Below are 19,546 nucleotides of genomic sequence, written 5' to 3' on the forward strand. Positions count from 1 at the left end.
GAAATTCAGTATTGGAAAAATGCAATATATATGTTTTGCAATCAGAGCCAAGAAGTCTATCAGGTTCATAGCCATTTTGAGGAGTCCCTATGAAATATGACACCAAGCTGTACTGTCAGCACCTACTGATCAACCAGTGCAGGGGATCCTGGTACTGACTGGGAACTGCCCCTTAGCTGATTAGTATGCAATGAAAGAAATTCAAATTTTTTTCACTTTGTTTTGTCAACCAACAGAGGAGATGACATAGCTCAACTAAGATCCCCAGAATAAAATTCCTTTTGAGTACTAAGTAAAGGAGGTCTTGAATGTTCGGCTGAATTCTGAAATCCAATAGTTTAAAATTAAAACAAAAAATCTGAGGAGCTTTCAGTGAAGCTGATACCAGCAATGGTGGTGACTGAAAGCAAGTGTGTAAGATTTCCTGCTCAAGTCCTTCTCAACCCTTCTAGTTGGACTAATGGACTAATCACCACTATGCAGCTGACATGTTCCCTAAGGACAGCAATGGCCAGAAACATCCTGACCTGATGCACTCAGAGAGGGATCCCTGCATTCACCCAGAGTGAACCTTCATACAATGGTAGCAAGAAATAGCTGGAACAGCCAGGAGCAAAGTTATGACCTTCTATTTCCTAGACTCAGGAAGCAATCTTCAGAAAGCAACTGAAGATTCAGAGCAATACCTTCAAAGCATGGAAAATTATGCCTTGGATCATTATGCCTTGCACAGCCATGAAAGACTTGCTAGGAATACAGATTCATAGCATGGAGTGGGAAGAAGCTATTATTTCTATTAATGACTTTCTACACATTTTGAACTCTATTCTTAAAGACTTAATGATGGTAATGAAAATGAGAACTTAGTTCCACTTCATAACAAAACAGATGATTTCTTTCTACCTTTTCATAATGTTCTATCAGAATTTCAACGACGATATTCTGAAACTTAATGTTCATCATAGCAGCCACGGTTTCTTCTTGTGCTCTCATCAGAGTTGGTCCAAAGATGACACCAAGGTTGGATACAGTCATTAGATTTTGTTGACTGTGCAATGATACCCTTTAAATGAACACAAACAATATGTGATTTAATTAGTGTGCTAAACTACAATTTTAACAGGCAAAAACTTGCTAACACTACTATTTTTACAAGATTCCAACTTGATGTCTCTCTTTAAAATACATTTTTAAAACAACCACTTACGCTAGAATCGAAATACAATGTAGTACAACTACTATGTTTCCATTAAGGCTCCTATCATGCAATAATTTCATGGATAATGAGTCTGCCCTCCTAGAGTAGTATTTCAGTTCCTGATACACCTGACCAGGAGAGGCAACTGTATTTGGAGTTCTACACAGAGAGATTCAGAACACCTACAGTTCAGAAGTCTTAGGGCAAGCACTATCTCTCTCCAATGATTATACAGGTCCTCACATACTTTCAGCTGGTGCTGTGTGGTAACAGAGATCTATCATATACCTTAGTGTTCATGCAAAGGAATGAAGCTTAGTTACTGAAAACACTTAATTTGCAATAGGATCTCTTTATCAATTTGATGAAAACATGGGATCAATAGATTAAGTGAAATTATTGTTTCTGTGTGATAGATAACATTAGATGATCATAATGACATCTGGCTTTAAAATATATTAACCTTTAACTTCTATATATTCTGTTATCACATACTTTACCTTTTCAGTTTTTTTTTCTTTTAAATGTAAAATTTAAAGGCTTCGTTTTCCCAATAATTTATCAGATAGTTAAATCTCAATCAGTGATATTCAATGCCCCATTTGTCTACTCACTACTAAGATTTGCCAATTGAAATCTGTATCATCATAGGTCTTTTGAAAAAACTGCCAGTGATTCCTCAGTCACAGCTGCCCTATTGCCTCATTTCTGAGGAATATTATGTCAAGTCAGAATTTTAAAATCACTTTAATGCCTAATCTTACTGAATCTGTTACCAAATGGAACTTTTTAATGAGGGACTGGGTCCCATTTTCCTCATCCCTCTCACTGCCATCTGCTACTATGGTCAAGCTGAGCATTTTTAGCCATTTCCTACACAATTAAAATAACTCTTTCTACTTTTAAAATTAAGAAATAGTAAAATGTATAAAACATTCCCTTCAATTTGGGGCAGGAAATTTTTAGCAACCCATTTACATCAAAAAGTAGGAGAAATATGTAAAAGGGTTTTGCATAGGAGGCAGCATGATTATAAACTGCAGGAAAACAAATGCCTATCTTCTTACATATTTCTTATATTGCTTCAATAAGTTATCTCAAAACTTTCCAAAATGTTACCTCAGACAAACACACTGGCAGAGATTATTTGGTAGCCATATAATGAAAATGATTCCACTGTTAAAGCACATTTTTAGCTTAATCTAACTTTCTCTGAAACACATCTTATATTCATCTTAGATGACTAAGGGTCTTCTGGGAAGTCCACTAGTATTTCAATGAAACTGGAATGTTGTATAACTCAGCTCTAGATATGCTATAAAAAAACTTTAAAAAACCCTCCCTTTGCAATGTTACTCTGCTGTGTGCTGCACAGTAATTGCAGAGGTCTGTTACACAAACACTACAATCTTATAACGTAAGAGAGAAGGTAGTGTTTGTCTGGTGTTTGGGTTTCCTTGGTTACAAATTTGGGAGCTTGGTTAATAAAAGAAATGGCAAATTCAATGACACTGCAGCAGGAAAGGGCTTTCTACAATGCATTTCAAAGGCTCAATTTCTTGCAAAAGAGAAAGAAGCCAGGGCTGTAAATGGATCATTTTGATAGCCACTTTCCCCTGACCTACTCCTACTGGTGCAGAGCTACAGCACAGACACAAGCTGAGGTAATCATGCATTTCAGGTAGCTGTAGGGCATTCATGGAAATGCCATTGCTTTCTCCTCAGAATCTCTTCATTTGATGTATCACCAGCAAATCTGTGATACTGCCAGAATGCAGACTCCCAACTGCCTACCACAGAAAAGCATTATGTTGTTAAATCATACCAAAGAATGATTCATTCTTTACATTAGACATATTTTGACTAGATAGGTTTAAAAACCAAAAAATGAGCTACCCATGTGAAAGTAACCCCAAACTTGCAATGTTTGCCTAGCTACTGACTATGTATCCATGCAGTATCATGTCTCTCTGGGGTGCTTTTAGGATGCTTAGGTGCTTTTTTGCCAGTTTTGTTTGTTTGTTTCTAGTATGATCTACATCCCACATCTGATCCTACTTAAATTTGCACGGTAACACAAAAGTCAAGCTAAGCAAAGATGCAAAGACTTAAACCAAGAAAAAAATAACATTATCCTTATTTTATAACCCAGAGCTACAGTATTTTAACTTTGCTGCAAAAGCATTTATAAAGGAACGGAACAGCTAAAAGAAATATAAGGAAGTAATTATGCACTTTGAAATTGGATTTTCAACAAAAGAATGATGAAAACAGGAGGTTGGATTTTTTTTCCCCAAGTTTTCCCATTTCCATAAAATTAGACACCTAACCTGCCATTTATCTATTCTTTGAAAAATTTCCACACAGTGGTAGGAAAAAGATGAGGGAGGAAGACAACTAATACACTCAAGAGACTAATTTTAAATTCAGTCTCATTAGAATTGCTAGCATAAACATCAAGTTGGCAAATTATATGGAAATTAGAAGGGGTGAATTTTATGTTGGAAAGAAAGTACTGAAGGCATTCAGTGTAAAATTAAGATTACATCTCTATGAAATGAGAATCTCAACAAAGATGAGAAAAGTGAAAGTTAAAGGGAACAATTAAATAAGGGAATACTACAGGTGTACTTTTCTTTGGAATTGCATCTGAGATCACACTAAGAATAAAGAGAAAAGCAATGAAAAGAAGAAAGTAATCCTTGCCAAACAGTAATTGCACTGACAAATAAGTTTGTTCCTATGCTTATATATTCCTCTAATTTTGAAGCTTCCAGACTAGCAGCTTTTACAAAATTGTTAATCCTTCATTAAATACTTTCACATTTTTGAGAGTTCTGAGGGAGGAGATACTGTATTTTTTATAATTAAACAATTCTGTGAGTAAAGAAACTTATGAAACTTTTTTCCATCTGGCTCTCTATGTCAGCCCAAGTATAACGAGAGGCAAGGTCTGCATAATCAGGTTTTGCAATGAATGCATTTACAGCAGCTTGCTATAATGCTAGCTCTCCAGGGGCCAATGACATAATGGGCTAAAACAATTTTTTAGGGCTAAATGATTTCCTGTCAGAGAAATGTTCAAAGTTCTCATTTCTATAGCAGGAAGCAAAACTGCATTAGGTTCCACTGCAGACAGCCTGTAGCTTACTGCAGCCTGTAGCTCAAGCTGTGATCAAAAAAGCAAAACATCTGGGTTGTAGTGAATTGAATGAACGCAACATGGACTCTTCTCATGTCTTCTAAATGTCTGAGTCATGTGAGCCTTATCTGAACAACTACTGTTTCACTATTTACATTCCCAGATGACACATAAATGTACTGATACAGCATCCTAAATCAGAAAGAATAATACATATTCAAAAGTACTGAGCAAATACCAGCAAAACTAAACCAAAGATGTACAGAAACTTAAGAGAAAAAATACTCGTCTTTTTTTATCTCACAGTACATGCCAAGTGTAATTCTGTGAAAACAAAAGGTCACCAATTTAAAGAAATGCAAAATGTTTTCTATCTGATAATTAAAAATGAAGGGAATATTACTGGAGATTCAAAAGTTAGACATCTATGTAGATATCAAAAATATAAATGAAAATACTTCAAATTAGTGCTTTCAAGTGATACTACACTTCAGACTCGCTAGAGAGAAAAATAAGATCAAACATCAAGAACAGAAATTATCATATCATCTATCTCATTCTATCTCCTTCCTAATCTATCTCATTTCTAAAACACTCTGAGACTTTGAGACAGATTCAAACCAGTTTTCCATCAATCTCGGCATAGTGTTAGATGTTTCTTCTATTTAATTGGTTACAAGTCCTGTAGCAAAAGCATGAATGAAAACATTGACTAGGTTTATTTTATAAACATAGTTTGCCATCCTAGTAACACTTAGCATTTTTATTCTGTTTTTACAGAGAGTATTATTCCAGTTAAGTTGAGAACAGCTTTTTAGAAATCAAATGTAATTTTGAGTGTCATTGTTTCAACACAGATAACAGAGTAAGCAACACTGACAAATTTAAAGCAGAAATGATAACATTTTACAATATTACCAAAGAGAAAAATAAAAAATAATTACTTGACCAAGTGCTTAATAAGGATGTCCAGCATCTCTCTGTTCTTCTCTGGTAATTTATGCACAAGTGCATGCACTGCCTCAACTCTGTAGTTCTGATCATCTGACTCTATTAAACAGAAAACAAAATTTTGATAAATCAGAACATGTGCTAAGAAGTGACTACAAATGGCATCAGTGTCTGCATGCTAACACAAACATGCATTAAGAGCAGCCAAACAAAATTAGCTTTCAAATGCTGAGGAAAATTTGATTATATTTATTACACTGTGAAATCTGTATTTCAAGGAACTCGCCTAAAGCAATTACTATCAATACTGGAACCAACAAATGAATGGCAATATTGACTTGATGCGCCATTTCAGTGAAGCCTAAGATTTAATCTAAGAAATACAGATTAAAATAGCTAAAATTATTTTTTGTCTTTTATTCTTATAAAGACAAGAGTAAACGGAGAAATATCTTCAAATTCTAAACTCTAGTAATTAGAAAAAATATCTCTGCTATCTCTGTATCCAATTACTCCATTTGTGAAAAGGAGTTCACTTTTGCTCTTTCTAATTTCTCAAGGCAAGCTAGGAAAATAGAAGTCCCTAGACGAAAGGGATGAATGTTACAAAAGAATTATCAGCCGATATAAAACAAACAACAAACATCTAAATGAGGGTTCAAAACTTCATGCAGAAGGCAGTCACACAGAACCACTAAAAAGATCAGAACAAACCACTGAACAGCTTCATCAAGTGTGACTTCTCTGTTTTGAGGGCTGGATCACTGAATATTAGAGCAAGAAGAAAAGTAAAGATAGTGACTGAGGAGATTAGGGGTTAGAAACAATACTACTTTCATGAAAGCATATTTATCATTTTACTTTTTACTTACTAACAGCAACAATAAAATCCTTGTGCAGCTTGAAAGTCATCAGTGGTTCTGAAAGACACCTGGTTGTGAAAAAAACCAAATTTTAAATTTAAAATTTAAAACTCAGACTCTTAATCTAAGTTTTATGAGTGTGATTATGATAGCCCTCAACATCTGCAAGATGCTCTACTGGTCCTAGGAAATCCAATTCAGTGATGACGGATTACAAGCAGTATAACACTCAGTCATGTACACTGTCTGAAAATCAATTTGAATTGAATCTGGTGTCACCATGCAAGTTAATAAGGAAAATGTTACTTCATCACAAAGCCTCAATGTTTCCTGTCTTCCATATTGTAGGACAGGAATAAATACAGCTGCAGACAAGGTGTAACAGGCTGCAGAAGCAACCTTTTGCCCAAGAAAAGGCAAAAATATGATGAAATTTGGGACTGAAATTCTGATGTGAGAGATCTTAAAAGAGTCATCATTTGAAAGGCAGACACTGAGTTCCCTTAGAGACACACACAACTACTGCTTGCTCACTCGTGTCCAAATTTCACAAATACAGTAGCAACAATTACTTGGGCTTCTGAAGATGTATTATAATTTTCTTCAACCAAAGCCAGTCTTTTCAATGAAATGTACATGACCATTCTGCTACAAATCCTAGGCATGTTTTTCCAGGTTAATAGGGATTTCTGATGTGGCCCTTTGTTAGGTGACTTGTATAGGAAATGTAGATTTGTAGAAGGCATAGTACACCCACCATATTCTGTCTCTTATCAGCAAAAATGACAGGAGGGGTATTTTATTTGTGAAGATATTAAGAACATAAGATAAAAAAACTATGCTTTTGCTGGGATTTTCATTCAACCATAATGTCATGAAATTTTATGGTACACAGCTTAAGGGATTCACAAAGAAAAGACTGAGCACAAAGGTGCTCTGCTTTGTGGTAAACATAAAAAATTTTAATAAAAACACGCAATTGAATTTAGGGCTATATAAGGCAGGATATCTTAAAAAGGTTGAAGGTATGTATTATTATACACAATCATAGGAATATTAAGCAAGATAATAAAATACTCATTTATTACCATGGCAAAGGATACAAGAAATGTATCCAAGAAATATTAACAAGCCAAAGATTAATGGGCCAGAAAAGGAATACTGAAACTGTGTGGCATCACACTTACCTGAGGTAGTTTTTTAGTCCACTTGTTATTGTTTTATTGTCCCAAATTTCCATATCAATATCCATATCAGGAGGTGATTTAGGGGCTGTTAGGAATTTGAATTAGGATTTTGTTACAGTTTCACTTACACATTAACTAGAAAGGTAGCAAAACAGAAGCTACTAGATCAGCCATTTAGCTCAACTAATTATTTATTAGCTAGACTAACCACCAATCTGACCAATTTAAATCTTTTCATCTCTGCCAAATTATAAATAAAAATAAATTCAGTGCTCATAGTTAGTAACCATGAACACTAGCTATGCACTATATCAAAGAGTTAAGTAAGCCCAACTCCACAGAGAATTATGAATTCAGTTGTCTTAAACATGCAAACACAAGCATCAGAGAGATAAATAAGCAAGAAAAGTGAAAGACTGGAACAAGTGTCTATTAAGGTGAGCCATGATGCGTTATGGAAATAAGCTTTGGAGAACTTGTGGAACAAGCCAAATATATATCAATAAATAGAACTTTAAAGCCAGAAGAAGAAAAGCATTTTTATTAGTAATTTGCTCATGTGCAACATGCAGAAGTGAATACTAATACACACAAGGAACTGCAGATGAATTACTCATTTTAAGAGTGCAAACTCAATTCAGTGGCAGCCAGTGCACATACAAAATTGTGAATATTGTGACACACTCTTCTGAGCACAGCAGTTGAAGCAAAAAGGATCACAGCACACACACACTGCACAATGACAAAAGTTCACTTCAGATACTTACAAAATACGGTATTCATCAGCTTTTGCACCTTGGAATTTACACCACCTATTCTGTACAGCCCAAGGATTGTAATACCTACATTGGGAAAACAAGTAGATGAAAAAATTAAAATAATGAAAATATGGTGATTTCAATAGATGTTGATACATTCTTGGTGTAGTTTTCAAAACATCTAAATGTATTAATTGAAAACTGTACCATTACATTCTTAAGTACTGCTTTACCCTACTGCAACCTCTTGTGGGATATTAACAAATTCATTCCACTGAGTCCACACCATAATATACACTAAGCATAATTTTACATTAACAGAACCCTTCTGCATAGAAATGACCTGTATTAACAAACAACAAGGTGATGGCTAGGAAAAGTGAAAAATAAGACCCAAAAACAGTCTAAAAACACATTGCACATGAACAAGTTTATATTGTCTATATGTCAGTGGAATTACTATGCAACTGTATTTGCTTAGACCACCATCCCTTTCAAATAAGATGTGATTGACATTTATATGAAAAAAAAATCACTGTATACTATTCTAACATACAAATTGAGAATTTATGTTGCCAGTTAAAATTGCCAGGACTTTTTTAATAGCACAGTTATAATAACAAACAATGTTAGAGAGTGATATTCAGAACAAAGTATTTAGAACATAGAATCTCTAGGCTGGAAGACACCTTAAAGATAATTGAGTCCAACCCATGCCCTAAAACCTCAACTAAACCATGGCACCGAGTGCCACATCCAATCTTCTCTTAAACACATCCAGGGATGGTAACTCCACCATCTCCCCAGGCAGACCATTTCAACACTTTATCAATCTTTCTGTAAAAAACTTTTTCTTAATATCCACAGCTTAAGACTTACTTGATTATCTCCGTCATGATTATTTTTATTATTTTTAACTGCCTTTTAAAATCAGCAGAGTTTAAGTGTCTTCCATTCTCCCCACTTCAAGCCTTAACATTTAAAAATTGCCTACTTTTCCTTTGAAAACAACATTCCTAAATCTGATCTTAGATAACCTAGGTGTTTTGTTTGGAAACCCTCTTTCACCCTCCCTATGCCAGAAAATAATGCAAGCTCTGAGTCAGCAGTGACTCAACAATGATAACATTGCTGGCTGAGAAACTGAATTCAAGTTGAGCTTAAAGTTGCACAGAGAGATCACATTTGTATTAGAAGAGATCTGCACACTGACAGCTCAAGAAAAGGCTATCTCATTTTATAGGTGATGATACAGCCATAACTCTCCATTTAAAACTGTGAGTTGTTAGACACCACCTCATTGGTAAAGTGATTATGACTGCCATTTTTTACATTCCCACTAACAAAAAAGAGTGTTGCTAAACATTAAATGCTGCTGAACATAAAAAAAAAAAAAAAAAAAAAGAAAATAAACAATGTACAACATTATTGAATAAAATTATAGGTGTTGTACCCTACAAAAAACCAGATGTACCAGCAAAGAATGTCAATGTCACTTTTAGGTCTTCTGATTTCACACCTGAAACCAAAGTTGGGAGCTGAGACTCCCTACAGTTGTATCAAAAGAAAAGTCAAGTCAGTGCACACAAAGTGCAGTTGTGTATTAAGCTGTCTAATCAACAAGAAGCTACAGAAAAAAGTTTAAAAATCTCAAATATGTTAAGAACTGTTGTTGGAACTGAAGACAACAATTTGGAGTGCAAAGCACCCAGATATGAAAAGTCCAAACCAAATAATGGATACACTTCAAAGCACAGATGTAAAACACGCAGCATTAAAAAAAGCCAGATTTTAGAAAGTCACAACAATCCAACACCTTATTTGTGGTTTAATACACACCTCTTGTTTCTACAGCATGAATACATTTCCTCACGAAGTTGAAACCCGCTTCATTTAAGAACACTATAAAAAAAAAGGGTAATTACTCTCCAATATCAATACACAAAATATTCTGTTTAGCTACACTCCTGCACTAATCAAGGAGGGCTAATACACAGTTATCCAAACATTAAGACTGGTTCTGCAATAGGTTCTTTGTAGATACATCCATAGCATTCACAACCCATCTTTGTAGTCATTCTGTACCATTACAAGCTCAATATTCTACTGTCTTTCTCAGCAATCAGTAGCCTCCCTAAAGATACAGTTGAAAGCTGCTGAGCAAAATGCTTTTAAGAGTCCAGGATCTACATTATGAACAGAATATATTCATTGTTTTTAATACAACAATGTTCTTTCTTCCTTGCATATGCACATAATCACTCATAAAATGGTAATGTAGGAGAACAATCCTTGTTACTGAGTTTAATTAGTCATCTTATTTCAAGTGAATGTACTTCTCATTAATGTTGCATCTTCAATACCCACTGCTCTAACTACCTAAATAATGATCTTAAAACAGCATATTTGTCACCATTAAAATAAACACCATCATAAAAAAAAAAAAAGAACAGATAGTGGCTTAAATTTCAGATTTTCTGAATCTCAAATATATCTCCAATGAAGATGTATGTCCAAATTTTACAAATTTCTTTCTCTGAGATAAATTATTTGGATTAGTTTGATATATCTGTGTTAATATACGATAATAACCAATGTGTTAATACAGGGTTAATACAATTATGGGTTATACAGGGTTAATACAGGGTTAATACAATTACAAATCTCATAGCACCTTTAAATACACTAATTTTGTTACTCAGTGTATGTCTAATAGGTGCATATACACCTCAAACTAAAAAGATGTGATGGACCAAGGCGAGTTATATGAGGTCCAACAAGGCCAAGTGCTGGGTCCTGCAGTTGAGTCACAAGAACCCCAGCAGTTGTTGGAAAGATGTCTAAAAGACAAGGACTGGGAGTGCTGGCAAGCAGCAGCTGAACATGATCCAGAGTGTGCCCAGGTGGCCCAGAAGGCCGATGGCATCCTGGCCTGGCTCAGCCAGGTGTGGCCAGCAGGAGCAGGGCAGTGACCGTCCCCCTGTACCCAGCACTGCTGAGGCCACAGCTCCAATCCTGTGCTCAGTTCTGGGCCCCTCAGTGCCAGAGAGACATTGAGGGGCTGGAGCGTGTCCAGGGAAGGGCAGCGGAGCTGGGGAAGGCTCTGGAGCACAAGTGCTGTGAGGGGCAGCTGAGGGAGCTGGGGGTGTTCAGCCTGGAGAAAAGGAGGCTCAGGGGGCCCTCAGCACTCTCTGCAGCTGCCTGACAGGAGGGTGCAGCCAGGTGGGGTCAGCCTTTTCTCTTAAGTAACAAGCAATAGGACAAGAGGAAATGGCCTCCACTTGTGCCAGGGAAAGTTTAGATAACCAACAAAGTTATTCCACAGCAATAGAACTAAAATAAAAAATAATCTTTCTCCCACACATATCAAGAAACTGTAACATTACAGAAATCTAGCAAGATATGGCAACTCAAAAAAGCTTACTTTCTTCCTTTTTGCTAATAATAGCTGGCAGCGTGTAGATCTGTAAAAAAAAACAAAAAAAAAACAAAAAAAACCCAATCAAACAACAACAATGTAATAGAACAATATTTGTGCTTTAAATCTTTTATTGCCAGGTTTGTGAGGAGTTGCAACATGCTATGTACTAGATTACTGCTAGGAAAATCCCAAGCGTGCCATTCATGATCTCTTGACATTTACTGCTCCAGCACACAGCTGGGTTAACAGCTCTGTGCTACCATAATGCAACTAATGCATTGGAAATCAGATTTACTGAGACCAGATGAGTTACATTTCAAACCAACTTTTGATTATAATTCCTGTACTGGTTCAGGCTAAGAAGAAGCATGTAAAAACACTCATCAAGTTCATAAAACGGATCAGCCGCACTTTTCCTATCAGATACAGGTCTGACATTAGCCTCATCAGTGACTACTTTAAGAGCATACAAATAGTGGGAAGAAAACGCAGACAAGTCTCTCAGTAGCTTTCAACATGTGTTTCTCCTCTCTGCAATGCCTTCTGAGATGGTACCAATTGTTTACTCTATGAAAATGTCCAAAAGATGGATGTTGTTTACCACTGTAATAACAACCATTTCACATACGTTATCTGAACCATGAATCCTATTAGACAATATGCTATTGTATTACTTAAAATAGTATTAATTTAAATACCCTAACATAAAATAATGATATATATAAATGTAGTCTTAAACTAATAGATCTACTTTTCTACTTTGTATTATCCTCACTATGTACTTGCATTAGTGTTTCACAAACAAAACAACTCTATTGGTATTGTGACAGAGTATCTGAAATGTATACTAGCTTCTTTCTGTAATATGTGATCTAGAAAATTGTAAAATGAAAATGAAAAAATATCCTTACTGGTTCCTTTCCATCCATAGCTTCAAGCCAAAGTTTTCGGTTGGATTCTGAAAAAGCTTGTAGTGTGATGATTCCAGGTCTGTCAAAAAAACACATTCACTGAAGTTACTGTTTTTCTCAAACAGTATCCAAAGTCAGAATCCACATGCATAGTGATGTGAATATAGAAAAGACAGACAGAAGTTAGAGAAAGTTATATCAGAGCTTCTGATATAACAGAATACTTTTGAGCTAGGTATAAAACACATCTTTTTATTTTTAAAGTTTGCCAACAGTCATAAAACAATTTTTAGGAGAACTACTACAAAAGTCAGTCAATTTATCATAGTTTAACAAAAAAATTAATTCAAGATTTCTCTTTATTCCCAAGATTGGAAAAAATACTTCTAGAAATACCACATACCTCTATCTTAAATATAGGAAATCTATTCTCATGTATCTGATATAATTACAAAATCCAGGAGTAAGTGGAAAAAAATTGTGGACATAATTTTCAAGTAAAAAGAAAGAATTACCATACATTTCTGAAAGTAATAGAGATTTTTACAGATTATACTTATTAACAAGTATTTGTAAAATATTTATAAAAATATTTATGATCTGTTTCTGAAAGAGGATAGCCAGTTTTGCTACAAGTTCCATGCTGTATCTGCATACAAACGTCATGTAGTAAAGACAACACATATTCTGTGTAGTGAATTTAATTAGGAAATCAGGTCTGAACAAAGAAGTACTAAGTCTTGAAAGGCTAGTTTTTTCTGTATGCAAATATATTGGTAAACATGTGTTCCTACTACAGGAGTAATTATTATCTATTGGTTGCAATTACTTTCAAATTGTTAACAAAACAGAGACAAACCTCTCAAATACTTCAATATCAAAACAGAAACGTTTGTCAATTGAATCTGTCTTTCTCCTGATGCAAGACTTTAGCTTGAACATTTCTGGTGAGCTTGTGACAAGGCCATTCTACAAAACAACAAAATGGAATTAGCATACGCAATACACTTACACATCTTGGCTTCATCCTAAATTTAACTGCAGGAACAGTCCAAAAGAACATAGGTTTAACACAGGGATTAAACTTCTTTAGGAATATTTACAGTATTTTTTAAATACATTAAGACTACATTTAATAGCTTTCTGTCTTATATTTGTTACTTAATAATTGTATTTCAGAAAATTCCCTAAATTTAAATCTTACAAACATCTGTGAATATAGCTTGATTACATGCATGTAAGGTTGAAAATTATGTAATTCTGCCAACTCTCACATGCAGATAAAAAGATTTCCGAAGAATAAAGCTGATTAATCCCAATTCTGTCCACCATGATTGTGAAACCTCACTATAATGTCGGCAAGGCTGACACAACTGGGGATTCTGGGGAATGGTAGGAAGGAAATGTCACCCCTGTCTTCAAAATGAGCAAAGAGAAGGATACAGAATCATAGAACCATTCAGGCTGGAAAAGGTCACAACTAAACCATCTACACACATTTTAAATACTTCCAGGGTTGGCGACTCAACTACTTCCCTGGCAAATTGTTTCAATGCTTGACAACCCTTTTGGTGAAGTAATTTTCTGTAATACCTACCTCCCCTAATGCAACCTGAGGCCTCACATCTTATGGGAACTATAGGGCAGTCTGCATCACCTTAATCCCTGGGAAGGTGATGAAGTGAATAATTATGGAAAGCACCTCCAAACATATTAAGGACAGAAAGGTGACTGGAAGCAGTCAGCATGAATTTAATACAGGAAAAGTCACACACAGATCAACCTGATAGCCCTCTACAATGTGTTGGAAGGCTCAGTGCATGATGGAAGAACAATGAATATTGTTTATCTCAACTTCAGCCATACTTTTAACACTACATCTTGGACTGAACACTGCCTGAACTGCTGAGCTCACAACAGAAGTACAGCTGCAGCCAGGCACTAGTGGTATGCCCATGGGGCCAATTCTGTTCAGCATGAATAGCAATTAGCCCATGCTAATAACCAGGACAGGATGAGACTGACAGGATAGAGAGCAGCTTGGCAGAAAAGGAATTTCAGGTTCTGGTGGGCAACAAGGTGACCATGAGCCAGAAATGTGATATTGCTGCAAAGAAGGCCACCAACCTCCTGGGATGCATCAGACAGGCTACTGCCTGCAAGTGGAGGAAAGAAATCCTCACCTTCCATCCAGCACTGGTGAGGAACACCTGGAATGCTATGCCCAGTGCTGGGATCCCTGGTAAAAGAGAGGCAGTGATGTGCTAGAACAAGTCCAGCTAAAGGCTACCAAGGTGATTAAGGACTTGGAGCTCAACTACCTGAAAGGAAGCTTTGCAAGGTGGGGGTCAGTCTCTTGTGCCATGTCTTCAGTGAAAGAACATGAGGGAGAAGCCTTAAGTTGTGCCAGGAGAGGTTCAGGTTAGATATTAAAAATAAAATTTTCACTGGAAGAGTGGTTTGGCATTGAAATAATTAACCAGGTGGAGTCACCATCTCTGAAAGTGTACAAGAAGAGCCTGGATGTGGCACATGGGGATATAGTTAAGTGGTGATTATGATGATGCTACACTGATGGTTGGACTAGATGACCTTGAAGGTCTCCTCCAACCTTAAAGATCCTGTGATTTGTCATATGAGAAGAAGCTGAGAGTCCTGGGACTGTTTGGTCTGGGGAAGAGGGATCACATCAGTGACTAATCTACAAACACCTAATGGGAAGGAAAGTAGGCTGAGTCAGATTCTTCTCAGTGGTGCCCAGTGGAAGGGCGAGAGGCGACGGGCACAAACTCAAATACAAGTAATTTGTATTTGAACTAAGAGAAAGTATTTGAACTTTAGAAAAAGTTTTTTATGGTGGTTGAACACTGGAACAGGTTGCTCACAGAGGGCTCCATCCTTGGAGATATGTAAAACCTGACTGGACACAGACCTCACCAACCTGTTCAGGTTGACCTGAATTGAGTTTATATTAGAGATCTCCAGAGCCCCCTTCCAAACCTAATCTATTCAATGATTCTGTGCAAATGTGATAAATTTCATATGCACTTACAACAACCACATTAGAGAAGTTATTTAATAATTGATTTAAATATGTTTCTAATGAAATATTACTTGAATATTTATCCATGCTATATAATACATGCACTGCTTGATCTATGAAAACAGCCTTATCTGTTTGCATTTTTTCTTTTAGCAGTTCCTTAATGCTTAATAAAAAAGATGGAATATACAGGTCATGCATTTGTTCATGTACAAGTAACTCACCACTTTTCCACCAGATTTTGTTTCAGCTATACTCATTGTAAAAGTTTTTGTTCCTTTGTCGTAAGTGCAGTAATGTTTAACCCATGTAAATCCAAGGGGACCTAGAGTAAAGAGAGATAGTATCAAAAGTAATTGTCATTTTACCACTATTATACTTGGAATTAGAGTAGAAAAATGAAATAAAGTAGCATCCACATGCAGCCTACTCCTTGTTTCTTAATCTGAAAATGTTGTTCCAGTATAATTTCCAAATATTGCAGCTTGATAATATCGCCCAATGAAGTTCCAGCAGATTGACTTTCTTTGGCAACTGGATAGGTAACAGCATTATATTATAGTAACAAGGCAGGAAAAAGGCAAAAACAGACCTGAGGAGTTTTCAACAATATTAATAGCAGAGTGTACAAGAGGCAAATTATTCACATGTGAGTATTCACCACACAGAGACATCTGACAATACCTGAGTGTTCCCTCTGTCACATTTGGGACTCAGAAAGAATCCCTTCCCCTATCCCCAGAAAATGATGAGGTGGTATTGAGTAAGGACCTAGTCATGCCCAGCTCCTGGCTACTTGCAAAAATTTACCTTGTCCTGTCTAGAACCAAGATAAAAATAAAGAACCTTGACTTTAAAAAATGGTATTTTAAATTTTAATTGCCTTTTTTGTGTGAGTGTGTTTTTCTTTCTTAATGTGAAGAATTAAATAAAAATGTTTGAAAAAAAACCCTGATAGTTTTACTATAGATACACAAGTTTTGCCTTCTCAATGTACCCACAAAGGTGGTGGTTATATGAGAGACTGAGTCAGTCATGTAAGTTGGATGTCTGTCAATCCAGAAACACAGCTGTGGAAATTTATATGGTCTGTTACGCTGACTTTGAGAAAGCTCTCCTATTGCTTGTGCTCTGGAAGAAAGTAAAGTCATGAATCAAAAATTCAAATGGCTATTTACCCTCAGAAGGTAGCTGTTCTGCTCCTATATTTTAAGTTACTTTCACTTAGCAGAACAAAATCTGTAATTATTCAGCATCAATTTTTCCTCTGATGGCAATTCATTATCTCTTCTAGCACATTATAAGATGGATGAGCACCCTTAAAGCAGTTTTTGATGAGTTAAGAAGTCACCTATTTTCATTAGAAAATTTAGCCAGACATTTGTGTAGCAACTTTAAACTGGTTACTCTTGGCCATCCAAGAAAACAATTTATGGCCTAGTGCCATTTTTTAAAAACACCTATATTTGCCACCATGCATATCAGTAATAAATATATAAAAAATTTACTCTCAAGAACAGCAAACATTTAACCCAGTTGATCACAATTAGACAAGGACCTATACGATAAGGGTTATAGGCAAGTAAACTTGCATGACAAGGAATTATACAACTAGTACCTTTCCCACTATAAAGTGAGTACAGACCCTGTTACTCCAGAATAAACATTTCTTTTCAGTAAAAAGATGTCAAGCTGGCCTTTCACTATTTAATGAAGCACAGCATGTGCCTGGTACTTCACTCCTTTTCTCCCTCTCTCGTTAGCACAGCTCAGTGTAATTTCCACTTAACACAGATTTCTTTCATGATTATTAATCAATTAAAAAATAGACTGTGTTCTTAAAACTTGCAGTGCTACTGAGGATAAAACTGGCTGTGGTTAACTGTGGTCAGATGGCACTTAGATGACCTTTTCTTACATCTTTGATTTCCAGTAAGCACATGTTCATTTAAGATGGCTGGGTCAGTGAAGGTCTCTGGTACAAGGTGCTCCTGATGGCTGAACTAAAGGTCCTGTTCAGGCAGAGAAAGTACAGGAAACAGAAGAGATCCAAAGCAGGGTGCTGGGAGTTTGCAGCAAGGTGCAGGGCAGCCAGCCAGAGCTGAGCTTGCTACCAGTCAACCACTGGGGCAAACAACAGCACGGACCTTCCTGGCTGTACTTACGTTTCTCCTGCACATAGAGATAGCCTTCCATTGTCCACTGACTTGGTGGTCTGTAATCTTGGTTGGCTGATTTCATTCTCTGCATGAGTCTCTCCACTTCCTGCCTAGTGCTTTCAAAGTTATTGCGAGTCTAATACCCAGAAAAGGAAACAAACAAAACCCCACATCACCTCATGCAAGTACCAAAAAAACAATGAACAACTAATGACAAATAATGCCAAGGAGACTGTAGTGGAGACCAACAAAAGCATTTGCCAGAGACATAAAAGGGGGGAAAAGGAAAAAAAATGCAATAAAGAATACTTTTCACTGCTAGAAGCTTGGGAACAACCTAGTAATGAAGAATTCAACTTAGGCACACAAATGTAAGGAAAACACAGCTGAGAATAGCACCATTGCTCTTTCTGCAGGTCACTAACCTCAGACAGGAGGTCATCTCATCTCTTCAAGTATGCTTACACAGTATTTTGCAGACAGATACAGGCTTTCTCTCTGTACACTCTGGGATTCTCAGACAGATATTTGGCTAAACTAGAAGCTGCTAACAGCTTAGCCCGAAACCTGAAGTAGTAAGACCCACTGAAGCACTTTAAGTACAGTGCAGAAAACACTAGTTTGGGTTAAAGCCAGGTTAATGAGCCCAGACAGCTGCAGTTTCTACACACAAGGAAGAGACAAATTGTTTGTGTATCCATATCTGCAGTGAAAACACAGGTGCTGCTGCTTAGAATAGTCAGGTTAATGGCACTGCCATGATCAAATTCTGACTTGGCAAACATCACAGTTCAATATAAAAAAAATGGGAGGTAAGAAACACTCACAAGTGGCAGAACTATGCCAAAAGCATGGAAGAAGTGTGCCTGTCCTAAATATCACGTGTGTAACCAGACATGTAACAAAGCAAACAATTATGGTATTAAGGTGTGTTGTTTCTATATTTTCTTATATCTATATGCATATCAATGGCTACTTGCTCTTAGTGAACCCAGTGAGACTAGGGATTCCCTCCATGCACCTAGCATGGGATAACAGAAGAGAATTATTGAGAGATGCCAGAGCTTTGATTGATTAATATCAGATATTGAACACTCTGCTCCAATACGTCAAAAAAAAAAAAAAAAAGATTTTTGTAACGTTTCTACAGAGTCTATGGACTCAAATCCTCAGCAGTCAGAAAGATGCTCTCAGGACTTTATACACCAGTGAATACTTCCCCTTTTTCATGGGCCATTTGTGTAGTGAGTTGCACAATAGTACAAAAGTATACATGTTCAATCTTGGTTTTGAAGCCAAATACTGTTATTAGAGAGGGACATAAAATTCTAATCTGAACTTTTCTGATTATGTCCTTCAGAAGAAGTATCAGTTCAGATCAAATTTAAGAGAGGTCATTTTGAGGCCTTCAAGAAGGACAAGTCATTGAAGCATCATCCCTATTTTAAGAGCTTGTCTCCATCTATTAAGTTTTTAATTACTACTTTTAAGCAGCCAGGTCTTCGAATCAAATCCCAGAAACCAAAGCCAGACACACCAAGTATGCCATTGGCCAGCTGAGACAGTTAAAGTGACAACTGATCATGTTAGAACATGGTGACCTGTTAAGTGCTGCTGGTCTGCTACTACTCTTCTACAGCTGTTACTGCTCCTGCTCTAACCTGTAGAACATTTTTAAGAACAGCAACAGCAGTTCAGGTAAACTATTCTTCAAGATCTGAATACACAATGCAATGGAGTGGAGTACTTTTGACAACTACAGACAGGCTGAATGCACTTCTTCCTGTCCTCAGTTTGTCTTTACCCATACAAATCATTTCACTTCAATATGATTTTGGGTGATACTCTCAATGACAAGTACGTAGAGAACCCAGCTGGCTGTGTGAAGCTGTGGATCTAGATCTGGAGCCAGA

The 19,546-nt window shown here is 36.4% G+C and overlaps 1 protein-coding gene across 1 annotated transcript in view; it reads right to left on the reverse strand.

The window, feature by feature from the left end:
• Nucleotides 1-19,546, reverse strand: part of ARHGAP42 (Rho GTPase activating protein 42) — a 143,780-nt gene that overhangs the window by 17,308 nt on the left and 106,926 nt on the right. The window contains exons 8-18 of the mRNA XM_058018498.1: nt 17,640-17,769; nt 15,699-15,799; nt 13,291-13,400; nt 12,432-12,510; nt 11,524-11,563; nt 9,939-10,001; nt 8,109-8,183; nt 7,342-7,426; nt 6,164-6,222; nt 5,285-5,390; nt 904-1,063 (exon numbers count right to left, since the gene is read on the reverse strand). Of these exons, the coding sequence (XP_057874481.1) occupies nt 904-1,063; nt 5,285-5,390; nt 6,164-6,222; nt 7,342-7,426; nt 8,109-8,183; nt 9,939-10,001; nt 11,524-11,563; nt 12,432-12,510; nt 13,291-13,400; nt 15,699-15,799; nt 17,640-17,769 (1,008 nt within the window). The remainder of the gene's footprint in view (nt 1-903; nt 1,064-5,284; nt 5,391-6,163; nt 6,223-7,341; nt 7,427-8,108; nt 8,184-9,938; nt 10,002-11,523; nt 11,564-12,431; nt 12,511-13,290; nt 13,401-15,698; nt 15,800-17,639; nt 17,770-19,546) is intronic.

The sequence above is a fragment of the Melospiza georgiana genome, chromosome 2 (assembly GCF_028018845.1).
Source record: "Melospiza georgiana isolate bMelGeo1 chromosome 2, bMelGeo1.pri, whole genome shotgun sequence".
NCBI classification, from domain to species: Eukaryota; Metazoa; Chordata; class Aves; order Passeriformes; family Passerellidae; genus Melospiza; species Melospiza georgiana.